General features: G+C 49.2%; 4 protein-coding genes across 4 annotated transcripts; 3 read left to right on the forward strand and 1 right to left on the reverse strand.

Annotated features, from left to right (window-relative positions):
- Window positions 1-1,371: 1,371 nt before the first annotated feature.
- EI90DRAFT_2918166 (cytochrome P450 monooxygenase CYP63) lies at window positions 1,372-3,808 on the forward strand (the record flags this gene model as incomplete). Its single annotated transcript, XM_039054639.1, has 9 exons — window positions 1,372-1,655; window positions 1,766-1,948; window positions 2,021-2,106; window positions 2,175-2,683; window positions 2,784-2,952; window positions 3,014-3,321; window positions 3,402-3,429; window positions 3,516-3,673; window positions 3,770-3,808. The coding sequence occupies 9 exons, from the start codon at window positions 1,372-1,374 to the stop codon at window positions 3,806-3,808; spliced, it is 1,764 nt and encodes a 587-aa protein (XP_038917095.1).
- A 463-nt stretch (window positions 3,809-4,271) lies between these two features.
- Window positions 4,272-6,291, forward strand: EI90DRAFT_3145405 (uncharacterized protein; the record flags this gene model as incomplete). Its single annotated transcript, XM_039065286.1, has 3 exons — window positions 4,272-4,301; window positions 4,662-5,742; window positions 5,795-6,291. The coding sequence occupies 3 exons, from the start codon at window positions 4,272-4,274 to the stop codon at window positions 6,289-6,291; spliced, it is 1,608 nt and encodes a 535-aa protein (XP_038917096.1).
- Window positions 6,292-8,602: 2,311 nt separating this feature from the next.
- Window positions 8,603-9,871, forward strand: EI90DRAFT_2971631 (adenine phosphoribosyltransferase; the record flags this gene model as incomplete). The annotated part of the gene is made up of 5 exons (XM_039055733.1): window positions 8,603-8,901; window positions 9,022-9,180; window positions 9,262-9,414; window positions 9,506-9,581; window positions 9,726-9,871. Exons 1-5 carry the CDS (start codon window positions 8,842-8,844, stop codon window positions 9,869-9,871), a joined length of 594 nt encoding a protein of 197 aa, XP_038917097.1. The 5' UTR covers window positions 8,603-8,841.
- Window positions 9,872-10,470: 599 nt separating this feature from the next.
- EI90DRAFT_2971633 (glycoside hydrolase) lies at window positions 10,471-14,578 on the reverse strand (the record flags this gene model as incomplete). The annotated part of the gene is made up of 16 exons (XM_039055734.1): window positions 10,471-11,730; window positions 11,815-11,983; window positions 12,091-12,519; window positions 12,580-12,738; window positions 12,792-12,823; window positions 12,873-12,965; window positions 13,018-13,063; window positions 13,120-13,200; window positions 13,261-13,369; window positions 13,427-13,482; window positions 13,530-13,690; window positions 13,753-13,798; window positions 13,850-14,186; window positions 14,246-14,309; window positions 14,359-14,411; window positions 14,466-14,578. The coding sequence occupies 16 exons, from the start codon at window positions 14,576-14,578 to the stop codon at window positions 10,493-10,495; spliced, it is 3,186 nt and encodes a 1,061-aa protein (XP_038917098.1). The 3' UTR covers window positions 10,471-10,492.
- Window positions 14,579-14,596: the final 18 nt, after the last annotated feature.

Raw genomic sequence — 14,596 nt, forward strand, 5'->3', positions numbered from 1 at the left:
CAAGCAAGCGGGCCGGGGCCATTCGGATTTACATGCATTGTTCATTGCGATCCGGAATAGTCCGCATGGTATCTATCATCCAAAGCCGCACAACTGTTGTAAGACCACATGTATGTACACATTCCCGAGAGGAAGCTATACCCGGCCTATGTTCGCGGTGGTCGGGCTAGATGAAGGAATCAGCGGTGCTTCCGTGTGCGGCCATTGCTGGTTAATTACGTTGTTGGGTTGCCGCGGCTGATAGCCACGGCATTATATCACGTGCCCTTCACCAATACTCTTGCGAGATCAATATATCACACCGGTTCGATCTTCCCTAGCTGATAACTCATATACATACACAGACTCCTACCCAGTCGTCTGGTAATTTTCCGAAATTTATCCGCAACTTCGTTGCTCTTCGGATTGAAAATTACCAGACGACTGGCTAGGAGTCTGATACATACATATTGATTTGTTAGCTTCGGAATCTAGTGATTCCTAGGCTGTTTCCGGATGGGAGTGACGGGGAGGTGGTGATACGGGTGCCGGCTCCGAGTATTGTTGGCCAGACGCTAAGCGTGCCTCTTGATGCGTTGGAGAACCGTGGCGGTAGGGGTGTGGCGGCTCCTGAAATTGTTGGCCGAACGTAAAAACGTGCCTCTTGATTTGTTGGAGAACTGCGCCAGCTCTGTGGAACGAAAGGAGGGAACCGCGTGCTTCAGAGACCCCCCAACGCCCAATGTGGTTAGCTGGTTATGGGTCTAAGAGGTTCTCTTTGCCGCGATGGATAAGGGCGTAGATGGCGCTCACACGTTTCGTTATCCTGCACTGGCCTTTATCATTCTTCTGCGCCGACTTTCTTATTCACCTTCCATTTTCCTTCCTTCTCGATTGCAGGGTTTAGTGGTCGAGTGGCCTGCTTTCACCCCATCAATGGATAATGGTGTAGATGGCACTCACACGTTGCGTTATCCTGCGTTGGCTCTTTTTCATTCTTTTGCACCGTCTTTCTTATCCACCTTCCATTTTCCTTCCTTCTCGATTGCAGGGTTTAGTGGTCGAGCGGCCTGCTTTCATTCTCCGTCCATTTCAAGCGATAACGCCGGGGGAGCCTCTAGACCACGGCAAGGTGGGTTCTCGTTCCTAGAGGTTAGCTTCTGGTATCCATCCTTTTGGGGACTGATTTGACTCCCCATGAAAGGCAATTTTCCTGTCACTGATCGGACTTTGGGTCCCGATTTAGGGTCCATTTTGAGGTGCCTTGCAGATGATCACTGTCAGCTCAAATGTGACCACACAAAAAGGCCGGCCACAGCTTGTCGTTCAACTCTACGTCGGCCACCGAGCGTCTACAGACAAGAATTGTCAATGGCCATTGTGACATCTATCATGCTCAAAAGGAACTATCGCGTCGACCTTATTGTGGACCTCGTGAGGCTCTTTGGCCCTCCCATTCTCATATTTTTGGCGGTAGTTTCCTTTGTCGTTCCTCGCGCAGTTCTCGTTGCGAATTTTTCGCGGCCTCTTCTCTATGTGTTGATAAGCGTGTTGTACTGGACTGCAAAAGTGCAAATTACCCAATGGAGGTACCGTCAAGAGGCCAAGAAACTGGGTGCGGTCTGCTTTCCTAAACTTCGGGGGAAATGGCCTGGAAACCTGGACATCATTTATCTGTACGTCTATATGGTTAAACAAACCAATCCACTACAGTAACTATCTTCATCTAAAAAAAAATCACACACGCACACACATTTGTTGTTTCTGCTCCCCCGGCTATGGACAGTGCGATGCGTTCACTCAAGGAGGGATACATCGCCGACTCTGAAGAATTTTTCGGCGATGGTGACACATTCAATATGGGGGCGTTCTGGACGAATATCTATGTTACTAGAAGCCCTACCTTCATACAACACGCACTAGCGACGGAACCTGACTTCTTCCCCATGGGAGAAGACCAGTGCACCTTGTGAGATGCTTATATATCATTTCTCTTTTTCTCCTGGGGATCTCATTTCGTACATCTGGTCTTGCCTGGTAGGCTTCACGGAATGTTTGGGAATGGTATTTTGGCAACTGATGGCGCTGAAGCTAAGGTACGTAGAGGAATAATGAGACCTTTTTTTGGTACGTGAAAGAACATTGTCCTAGTAGTACATCATGAGCTCACCATCCCTCCAACTGACATGTCGTAGCCAAACAGCGTGTCCGGGACTTCGATCTTCTTGATCGCTATGCCCAGAAGGCCCTCGCTCTCATCCATGAGAGGGCTCAATCTGGCCAATCCATCGACGTTCAAGACTTGTTCCAACGTTTCACTATCGACATTGCAGGAGAATTTCTCTTCGATACGACAGAACTCAACACTCTTGACCTACCACTCCCCCTTCCAGGACAAGTTGAGCCTGGTACAAGAGGAACTCTCGCGGAGGGACCTTACGGTGGAACGATTCATGCCATTGACAGGCTTCAGGATATTTCTGTCCTTCGTAGCCTTAAGGGGAAGGCTTGGGGGCTTTTCGAGTTTTTGAAAGACGAAACGAAGGAGCATAATGGGGTCGTTGATCGATTCATTTTACCGCTCGTTGCTAAGGCTTTGGAGAACAAGAAGAAGAGAGGGAATCAGAAGATCGATATTCAGGATGGGAAGTTCATCGACCATTTAGCGGATTCGATGGATAACGCTAGATTGATTCGCGATGAGGTAAGTAGGTCGTTCGACGTGGAAACCTCCAAACTCTGGAGAACATCCACCCCCCCATGCATGGCTGGGATGCTCAGTGTGCTCATGGACTACGCAATAGTTGTTCAATGTCCTCTTGGCATCTTGGGATACTTCAGCGTCAACGTTAACCTTTGTACTCTATTTCCTATCCATATATCCTGAAGCCGCAGCCAAGTTGCGAGACGAAGTAACAAGGATTCTTCCAAGCGGATCTCCTACACTCGATAGCATCCGGAAAATGACCTATTGTGAGTCTTGCGCACGCGCGCGAACCTTTTCACAGTGTGAGGGCTGATGACACCACACTAGTACGTGCCATTCTCAATGAGACATTACGTCTCTTCCCTCCAGTTCCAACGATCCCTAAGGCTTCCAGAACGGCCTGTCTCGTACCTGGGGATCACACGACAAACGGGAAACCAGCGTACATCCCTGCGGGAGAGGAGACGATTCTCCTATCTGTATTCGCTCTTCACCGAAAGAAAGATGTATGGGGGGAAGATGCAGAGCTATTCGTTCCGGAACGTTGGATCGATAAGGATGGAAGGCATAAAGTTTTGAATAACTCCCGTGCATTCTATCCGTTTGGCGCTGGGCCAAGGGCTTGTTTGGGTCAGGTAAGACTTTGATGACTATTTAAAAATCATTGATCGGCTGTGGAAACTGCCTAACGACACTGCTGTATTATACCTCGCAGGAGTTCGCATATAACGAGGCAAGCATCAGTACGTATCATATCTTATCCAAACGCTTTTCATCGTTTCGAATGTTTTACTGATCACTGGGTGGGGGTGTTCTGTTATCTGCGCAGTGCTAATTCGTATCCTTCAAATATGCGACACCTTTACATTACGCCAAGAACAAGATGCTCCCCCAGGGTCTTGCCCACCGGAGTCATGGAAAGGGGCTCCAGGAAGGAAAGGAATTGAGCAGGTTTGGCCCAAGACGGCTATCACCCTATTTGTCAAGGTAAAGCATAACCTCGCCGTTGACACCAACGCAACGGAATGTTACACTGCACACAGCGGATTCTCACCAGATTTTCTCTGTTTTCTTTTGGTTTAGGGGGGTTGTTGGGTCCAGATGGGTCTTGCATGTAGTTAAATGATGAATGCTTGTATCTGCCATCTGGGAATCTAATCGGGAGTGAGTTGGATTGTAGCGGGAGACGGCCAAGGTGGCCCAGAGTATTAGACGAAATGTCGGACTAGCGATGTTGTCGCTCAGTCCCGTTGTACGTGAACTAGAAATATATTGAAAAGTAATCACCTAGCGATGTTGTCGCTGGTGTACGAATATTAGATACACGTTTTATGAAAGATGAACAAGATCTAACCAACACACTTCAGTCCCGTTGTACGTGAACTGAGGAAAGGTTGGATTGTACAAAAATTGTTCTTTTATAGTCAGGCGCTATGAATGCGCACTGACTTTGGCACGGATGTCACCAAGAAAGGTAATAGGTGTAAATCTAGACGCCACACGACTCAACATCACCAAACGTGAGTTGGTCATAGCGTACACCATAGAACCAAGAATTCTAACACAGAGTGTATTAGCAGCTAGCATGCAGCGACCCACGCGTGACCCATTACAAGTACATCTTAGCTGCGTTGGCCTGTTCGTCTATACAGCGCCGAGAAGAAGTAAAATACATTCTGGTCACGAGATATCAACGGCGATGTGACACTGACATTCAACTGACATTCTCGTTCTTCCTCTCACCCGGCTAGCCGCCGTCTACCAGTCAGCCCTTTAGCCTTTTGCTATCTCCTCGTACTCACCCTTTCGCTTTTGCTTTCTCGTTCTAGTGAATTTCGACAGCGAATTCTTCAGCTCGTGCGTTGTCGCCGCTCAGCAAGAGAGCACAGGGTCACCTGTCTCTCCTACCGCCACCGCTGTTGGCGACTTCGATCTCACCAAGACCAAGGACGTCCCGGAAGACATCCCCCCTCAGTCGCCCCTGATCCCTGACTCCTACCCCGGGGCTTTCTCTGACTTCTACGGCTTCCCTTCTCACCCCATCTGCGTCTACCGTACGGGCGACGAGTGGCCAACACCCAAGGGCCCCCAGGCCCCGCGCGTGCCGAAGAGGGCCAGGCCCGTCTGCAACCACCCAATCCGAGCCGTGTGGCGCACACTAGGTGAACAGGTGTACAAGTTCCTCGATTCCCTTGAAATCTTGTGGTCGACCATCGATCCTGTCCGCTTCGCCGAGGAAGAAGGGGAAGCAGGTCCCCTCTATCTCTGGGTGGGCGTCATTCCTAGGTCTCTCTCCCTCGAGGTCGCCAAGGCCGCAGCCGTCGGCTGCAAGAAGATCCTCGCCGCCGCTCAGTTCCCTCACGTCGAGATCGCTTTCAGGGAGTCCGTCTTCACCCGATCCGCTGGTCCACAGCTTCTCAACCATGTCATCTCCGTAGACCCCACCGCTGACATCCGTAGCCCCTTCACTGGCACTCTCGGTGTTCAGATCGCTCCCCGAAACACTCCTCACTTCGAGGGCACCGGTGCTCTGTACCTCTGCGAGGGCGGCCAAAGCAATCGGGTCTTCCTCCTGACCACCCGCCACGTCGCTCTCCCGCCGAGCGTACACCGCAATGAGCTCTATGAGCGCAAGAGGACCAGCCAGCCTCGTCATGAGGTTCTCATCCTCGGCAGCAAAGCGTACCCAGACACCCTCGAGGCCATGATGGCTGACATCGGGCGCGAGCTTATCTTTGCCGATCACTACAACAGGGAGCTTGCTGCGTTAGGGGAAGCCGTTGAGGGCGAGGACGCCACGGTAGCTGAGGCGCGCCAGGAGTTTAAAGGCAAGTTGGCAAAGGCGGAGAAGACGATCATGACCGTAAACGCGTTCCACAGTGACATTACCAAGTACTGGAGCACAGCGAGCCAGCGCGTGATCGGTCACGTCATCTATGCCCCTCCTATTTCCGTCGGTACCGGCCCCAAGCCATTCACCGAAGATTGGGCTTTGATCGAACTCAACCGCGACAAGATTGATTGGAATAATTTCAAGGGCAACGCCGTGTATCTCGGTCCGTCCCGATCTATCTTACAGAAGTCATCTAGTCATACTATTATATCCAGGAAACAAGATTTCAGCCCCTGACTTTGTCCTCAAGATGCACCCTCACCCTGAGGGCCGCTCCGCCTTCAAGTATCCGGTTGGCAGTCTCCTGCATGTTAAGGGCATCGTCAAGGAGGAAATACGCCAGCCGACCTTGCTCGACGCAAATGGAGAGGAGTGCCTTATCGTCATCAAAAACGGTAAGAGCACTGGTATCACCATTGGTCTCGGATCCGATATAGAGTCCTTCCTTCGAGTGTACGACGAGTACGGCATTAAGTCGACATCGATGGAGATTGCCATCCACCCCTACAACCACAAGGACGGTGCATTCTCCGCCCCTGGGGATTCGGGGTCCATTGTCGTTGATGGGCTGGGACGTATCATCGGCCTGCTTACCGGCGGTTCCGGCACGACTGGCTCTACAGACGTGACCTACGTGACGCCGTATTCCTGGGTCGAGGAGCAAATCAAGAAGGCATTCCCCGACTCCTACCTCTACCCGATCAAGGGGTAGGTTGCGACATCAACACCATGACATCGGCGAGGCTGGCGAGGCGTCTCGTTACTTTTCCACCTATGCGACTTCTTCTCTTTCCGTCACACTCCTTTATCTGTCAGTTGTCGCTGCCGACGTGGTGGACTATTGTTAGGTTCGTCTCTTTCTTTTCCTCGCATTGACGACTTTGACGTCTTAGGCCCTAGCATAGCGGACTCGTTTTTTGCTTTCCTTTTTTTCGTACAACTGACGGTTTTTTACTAATGGTGTAGGCCCCAGACTCGTCAGCTTGTCTCGTTTCCTTCCTCCCTTCGCGCAACTGATGGCCTTGACGTCCAGGTCCCAGACGACTAGCTGGACTGCCGGACAAACTCGTGACCTTCGAGTGGCGTCTCCTGGGCATATGCGGACATTCGATTAATTGGTCCTTGTACGGTAGCATCTCGTTTTCTCTCGGACAGTCGCAACGTAACTTTGTATAATCACCCTCGATCGCTTGTATGAACCTTGTATCTTGAATTGATTTCGTGTTTGAATTGCGCGCGATAAACCAAGGTTCAATACCTAGGTAGAGTCGACTTGGGCACTTGGTACTCTGGCGCTACGTAGTGCTTGTCTCTCTTCTCGCTCACCACTTCACCGTCGCGACTAAAACTCCAGTTTTTAACTTCGTCTTACGACTTCACCCCAATATAAGTACCACCGTTTGCAGGATTTCGGATACCGAAGCCAATGAGATTACCGCTAAGCTCTTGGAATACTATCTCAGACAAGGATCTATTTACGTCGCCCGACTAAACTCGACTAAGACGATAACCGATACGTCGAAACCACGTCCTTTTCGGCAACAAGTTCGGCACTTCTCCACCAAGCTAGGACGACTACATCTCTATTCATGACTCGATGACCCGACGACCCCGTACGTATCGGCCGGTCTCTTCGGTACTAGATATTATGCACGTCGATTTGATAGGAGCTAGTTTTAGCAATGACGAAGTCCTTGGTATACTACCAACTTCGCTCGTACGACGACGTTTGTACAACGTCGCTCTAGCCCTTGTTACTAATAAAGTATCAGGTCTTGTATACGCCTAACGACATCGACTAACACTAACGATATTCTTCGTGTGAGGCGAGCCTACCAAACGGCCTCCATCGGCGCAGAGTAGCTAGTAGTGCTTCGCCAGCCCCGGTCCTTCCTCCACCACATACAATGATTCAAGGCCATTGCAACCAGCTTCCTGACACTTCGGGTATACCATGCGGGCGTCGAGCCTTAGGTGGGTATTCCAGCCTAATCAGCCAACCGTTTTGCGTTGCTCTACACTAGAGGGTCCCCCGACAAAGGCCCTACCCTTGGCCCTACGAGTCTGCAGTAGTCCCTGGATGAAGTGGGAGCCCCCTGTTGCGGTTGGTTGCATATGTGAACAGAGGTGTGGAGGGCTGAATATTGTCATTCAGAATGAACTGAACAGCGCTGGATGGGAGAATTGCAATGAAGGGGTGGCCGCATCAGAATCTGCAGAACATCCAGACACCCTAAGTGCATCCCACACTCATCGCAGGGACTTGAGCGTCTGGATCATAATATATAGGGAGGTCGAGCTGAAAAAAAAAAAGAAGCCACGAGTGCCGCAACAATATCACGGTGGGCCTATTAGGCCCAGATCTCTTTTGCGTTGCGGTTGGAACTGGCATCGATGTTAGCGGCAAGATCGGCACAAACTGATGAATGCTATTTGGATTTTATATATGTTGAGAAGGAACTGGGAAAGAGTTGTTGATGAGCTTCATTCATTGGAAGATAGAGCGCATTCATTCCACGGGCGGTCAAACTCGAGAGCTGTTTGCTCATGGCGTGAAAAGCACCAGCTGATGTACCTCTGTGGGCTGTCCTACCTTTATCCTCGTTTGATGATAGGTGTCACGTCGCAATCGTGTCATGACGAGACGCTCAGCAGATATACGTGAATTTGATTGTCATTATTGTCATACATGGATCACACAACGATAACGGATAACAACGCACCCCCCAAGCAAGCGGGCCGGGGCCATTCGGATTTACATGCATTGTTCATTGCGATCCGGAATAGTCCGCATGGTATCTATCATCCGAGGCCGCGCAACTGTTGTAGGACCACATGTATGTACACGTTCCCGAGAGGAAGCTATACCCGGCCCATGTTCGCGGTGGTTGGGCTAGATGAAGGAATCAGTGGTGCTTCCGTGTGCGGCCATCATCAAGCTAGGATACTCCGGTTACGTGTCGGGTTACCCGCGGCTGATAGCCACGGCATTGCATCACGTGCCCTTCATCAATACTTAACTCATGCGAGAATTACACCGGTTCGATCTTCCCTATCTACTTAATACCAGCTGATAACTATATAGCTCCATTTCCCGTCTGCGCGATATCATTGGCTGCAAGAAGCCAAAGCAAAAAGGGGGCAAAAAGTCAAAGGATTTGCTGCCACAAATGACACTGCCTTACATAAACATCATGATCCAACTACTTAACCCCCCATCGAATCAGTCAACCTCATCTCCCTTTTACCCTACTTCCAAGCCATGTCGGACGTCGACTTCCTCCGTTCCAAGTTTCGTTTCTATCCTGACTTCCCCAAAAAGGTGTGTGTCATTTATTCTCCTGTCACCACAATCGCCGCTATCTCTTTCACATCCGCTGCCCCCTAAGTCCCTCCTGCAAACGTTTTACATGATTTTTTTGCTGAACGAGTAATTTGACAGGGTGTAGCCTTCGCCGATTTCCTTCCAATCCTTCAAGATCCGATCGCATTCGAAACCCTTATCACCCATATTACCCACCACATCACCTCTCATACCATCCCTAGCATCTCCTCTTCTACCAAGGGAAAGCCCCCTTCATATCATCCCAACGGAAACGGTGTTGTCCGCAATGGTCATCCTCACGCCAACGGCGCAACCATCACCAGTGGAATAACACATCCCACCACCAACAACAGCAAGAAAATAGACGTGATAGTGGCATTAGACGCCCGTGGATTCTTACTGGGACCCATCATAGCTCTCAGACTGGGCGCTTCTTTCGTTCCCGTTCGTAAGAAGGGCAAATTACCTGGCGAAACTATTAGCGTGGTTTATCAGAAGGAATACGGCACGGTGAGTGTGTTTGTGTTGTGTTCTTGAAGAAGAAATTGACCGATGAGGACGGATTTATTTTTGGTTTTTTTATTTTTTAATTTTTTTTTAGGATTCATTTGATATTCAGGTTGGAGCTATCAAAGAAGGTGACAATGTTATCGTTATCGATGACGTCCTTGCAACCGGTTCGTCTTCCTTTTCTTCCTTCTTCCTCGCTCCTCACTGATTCTCTCTTCCCACGGTCATACATTCATGCACAACCCACACCTTCCACAATCGTACATTCACCGCACACGCACACGCACATATACATATACATATACAACCAGGTGGCTCAGCAAAAGCAGCCGGTGACCTTATAAGTGCCTGCGGAGGCAAAACAGTCGAGTACATCTTTGTCATCTATGCCGCTTTCTTGAAGGGGCATGAGAAACTTGATGCCCCTGTCTATAACATCATCGAGGTGAATGAATGAACGAACGAGAATCTCGGAAAGCCACCCAGGGGCGTATCTACGTGGTCCGGAGGAGAAAGGCCACGATATATAGCGGTATATAGGGAGAGAAGATCATTGTTTTTTTTTTGTTATTTATGATATGATGTTGCTCTTTGATGGACTTGGGAGTACGTCTTTGCCGTAGGGGATTGATCAGGGTTAACGACAATATCGTTTGGTTGTGGAGACACTTATACACATGTCCTAGTCGTCTTGCTTTTTTTTTTTCTCTCTCTCTCATCCCATCACGATCGAGAAGTTGCTGGATGTAATGTACAATTACTGTAAGCTAAAGCTGACGCCGATTTGTCCAACTCTTTTTGTCATGAATCAGCTGCATATTATGCAGTCAGTCAATCGCGATCGTCTGCGAAGAGCTTATGTATAATTGTAGCTGTTGGTGAAGCCTAATTGACAATGTGATGCCAACACCGATCGTGCTTCTAGAACTCGCGAAATTCGAGGGTCGCTCGATTTGCTCGCATGCATGTGTATCTGACGCCTGAGACAATATAAGCACTTCCCATGGATGGATGCACACGCCGATGATTGTACTATTACTTAAGAATGAAACCCGGGAAAAGAAAAGATTATATAATATTATCGAAGGACTATCGTATTCCGTAAAGCAAGCCCATTGATGTATAACTGAACGGGAGGTGGTGGTGTTGAATTCGCAGAACCAGACTCATGAGCCTTCTTCTTCCCTCCATCATCGTCATCACCATCATCAACATCATTCACTTTGTTCTTCTTCTTACCCGTAGTGTTTTCATCCTGTTTGATAACGTCCTCGACTCTCTTGACTTCCACGATTACGTCCCACCCTCCGCCGTCGTTCGCATTCACGCTCCTCTCCTCCGCGACGCCCAACATTTCGTCGATAACGCTTCCATCATCCCGACCAACCGCCACAATGCTCACATCCCAAAGTTCCCTCCTAGCCAATTCCTCATCTGATTTATCTATACTAGGATTGATTAACTCTCCATCGTCTGCATCCAACTTTCCTCCCCCCGACCCCCCGGTTCCACGGGCTCTCCCATCACTGCCCCCGCTACTGCCAGGACCAGCTTCACTCTCGCTCGGCTCACGCTTTCGTGAGTCATTCCAAACGATCACCCCAGCAAAGTGCGCCTTTTTAGCTAGGATGAGTTTTTGAAGAAAAGCGCATTCCCCTCGTCGGATAAAGACAACGACGGGTAAGAGATGAGCTGAGGGCTCTGATGATGATGGCGAAGGGAAAGTAGAAGATGAGGGGCATGATGATGAGGGTGTGGGGGTAGGCAGTGAGGAAAGCGTCGATGACGTTACCGAGCCCTTTTCTTGTGCTTGCCCCCCAGAACGAACAGGGGGCGAATACCAGCGTATGAAGTCTCGAGGGTAGTCATGGCATCCATACGGATTGTCCACCGGTGCACGAACAACACGTACGGCACCATTAAACGGCGAGTCGGCGCTAAAGATAAGCGGATCCGGCATCGTCGTCCGCGTCTGCTGTGACGTTTCACCCGATGCTGACTCCGACTCTAGGGGCTCTGAAAGGGGAAAAGGCTGTGGAGGCAAGACTGGATTTCCTCCAAAACTAGCCGTAGCGGCCAGAGCGTCAAAGACAAAACTTTCGTTGAACCCGGCATTGGCGCTTCGGAGCGGCGCTTGAAAGTTAGAAGGCCAAGGAGAAGAGGTGAGAGAGGGCGCAAAAGAAAAGTAAAGGATGACATCTGGAAGTCCGAATCGTCGAAATGATTTTGGCAAAGCTTCACTTCTCCGTAGGGTCCTGAGGATGATTGGATCGCTAATATAAACTTTCTGTCCAGTATAAACGCGATACTGTCCAACTTTAAGAGAAGAGCAAAAAAATAACATGCACGGGCAATCAGAATCACCTTCACATATCGCAGGCAAGAAAATGAAAGACTCACGTCGAGTAATGTCATACGCTGTTCGATCGATGCGAGCTGTCACTTGCGTTCGAATTCCAGTGATGTTAAGAACCTCATATCCATCGACGACTTTGCGAATTTTATCTGGCCCAGGGAAGCGATCTTCTGGAACAAGGCCTCCATCAGATGAGAGAATCCATTCGTGTACCTGTTATCGTCAAATAACAAAACGAAATAATCAGTCTCCAATCCATCAGTCAGGGGAAAACAGGTTGGGAAATCGTGTCCCAAGTATTCATACTAGAAAAGACTCACGTACTCCTCGACCCTTGGAACTTCACACCATCCATTCTCATCCCACCACGCCTTATCCTCCTCTGCGATCACAGCGAATGGATTTTTGTCCCCCGAAGTCTTGCTCCAAGACAACTTATCATAAGCATCAGGAGAAACAACGATACCAGCCAATAATCTTGCATATTCGAAATCGGGTCGTTCGCGCACGGATCCTATGAGACCTCCGAGGTCTCCCAAATCAGAGCCACCTTGGCGTGAGGACGTGACGAGGGGAGGACTGTATGCCGGGCATATCGAGTGTGAAGAACGGTGAAGTGCAGGTTGAATGGGGGGAGGTTGACGGAAATACATATTGTCGAGGAACAAGACGTGTCCTTCTGTAGTGAAAACAAAATTACGAAAATCCTGGTTGAACATGTTATCCTCGTCGAAAAGAAGGTAAAGATACTTGAAGCAATCGATCGATCAGATGGGAAGTTAATTAAGACTAAAATTAGCAACACTCGCTTTCAACGATTCGGAGAGGGCAAAAGACTCCATCCGATCTTCATGTGCTCCAGTCAAAACATTAGAGACGGTCGCCAATCCACAGGGTACCTTCGTTCGGCGAATAAAATCCTCAAGAATACGGGCTCCAACATCTAGATAAAATGAGTCCCGTGTCGCCTGTGAGACCAAGATCAGTTCCAGCCGCCATTTCATTAGATGAACAAACTCACTCGGTACAAGAAGTACGTGCTTTCAATGAATTCTATTGAAGCACCTCAACAAAGAACCCAAGACCTCAAGGACAAACGTACCCGGTCGTAGGGGGTACCCCAAGCTGATGCCTTCACGTGTCATGACGTTAAACGTTTCAGGCATTCCGCTAAAACGCTTCCATAGGTTCCAATCTAAGATGCTAATCAGAGGGGACGCCAAACACTGGAAAAAAGCGAGGCGTACATGCCATGTGGGATTTAATCGCACTCTCTACGTCGCCGGCTAGCACCTAGCCCTTAGGTCAGACAGGGCGCGTAATTCTAGGCAGGGACCCAATTCCTTTACCTGGAGACCAGGCCAAAATGCTCCTAGCGAATCAATCCAAGTGGTCGCCAACTCTCCGGTCTCCATAGAAACCGTACGATACTGCCAAGATTCAAAGTTTCAGTGCGTAACTCGCGCCATAATGACGGGGATGCGGCTTACCCAGAAACCATCCGCCCCTCTGGAGTGTTTCATAAGTGGTCCGTACGAGTCATTCCAGACGTCCAAATAACGGTTTTCCCCCGTAAGCACGTACATCTTCAAGGCATATCTTGGGGACGCCACAATCGAACCGAGACATGGGCATGGCAAAGGGAAAGGTACCTACTCATAAAAAGAATCGATACCAGCCCCGATACCGCTATTTCCGGGATTAAGCCATCTCTGCCCTTCTATGATTAATAATTCTTGAGATCTCCAAGAGCACTTACACCTGATATAAGATCAATAGTGTTTCCGATGAGGTCCAATTGTGAACGACGATTCCATATTGCAAAAAAAGATCTAACAGCAGCATCCTCAAATCTCGGGTCCCCAGTCAGCCGACTCAATGTTGTAAATTCTAACAGCAATGAACCTGCACCAGCAGAGCCTGATGGAAGACATGATGTTACCTCGTTCAGGCTTTAGTAAAGGGATGGGCGGACGGCTCACAAGTCTCGGTGGTTTCTCCCGCCGGAACGCCTCTTCGAAGATTTACCTGTGGAATATAAGAAGGGTTTTGGCCTGAATTCACAGCATTATGGCTCACCCTAGCATATGGAATTCCTGTAGGTGTATCGAAGGCCTGCAGCAGCCTTTCTCCCAAATCGTAGGCCAGTGAGAGGAGTTGATTATCATATCCAGGTATTGCAAATCCATAATTAGGCTCAACACTGAATATGTGAGCACTAAGGAGTCCTCCTAGCACCCTTATGGTTGTCTCAAATACTTGAGGTTTGGTATCCACGTCAAACGATACATGAGAAATTGTGTTCCAGACAGCGTTGTTAAATCCAGTGCGATTATTGAGGATTAGGAAGGAGTCCAGGTTATCAATCAAAGTGACAGAACAGTTTGCAAGAACATCGTTGAAATGGATGGCGGTTCTGCATGTGAAAGGTAATGAGCAGTGCTGAGATAATGAGAACCTTATGGTCCGACTAACGGATCAAACCAGTCTGGCCCCTGGCCCGTGCATGTCAGCGGCTTCAGTTCGTCAAGAGGGAAAGCTTCACTCGATTTAGCACGCGGCAGGCATAAAACAGTGTAAGCACAAACCATGGTGCATGTATGAATCAAACCCATGATTCCATAATGATCTAGTGAGCTCGCTGAAAGCAAAAATAATTCCAAGACCATTCGATCGAAAGTAACGGAACGCTTACCGAGCCTCCAACTTGCGTTCGGTCGTCCATCCACGTGAACGAGATTCGTGCACAGAACCAAAAACACTAAGTGTGAAAAGAGAGAGACAGAATGCGGAAACACTCCATCTCATATTCTGCTTTTGCTGACA

The sequence above is a fragment of the Cantharellus anzutake genome, assembly GCF_015039405.1.
Source record: "Cantharellus anzutake strain C23 chromosome Unknown EI90scaffold_19, whole genome shotgun sequence".
Classification (NCBI taxonomy): domain Eukaryota; kingdom Fungi; phylum Basidiomycota; class Agaricomycetes; order Cantharellales; family Hydnaceae; genus Cantharellus; species Cantharellus anzutake.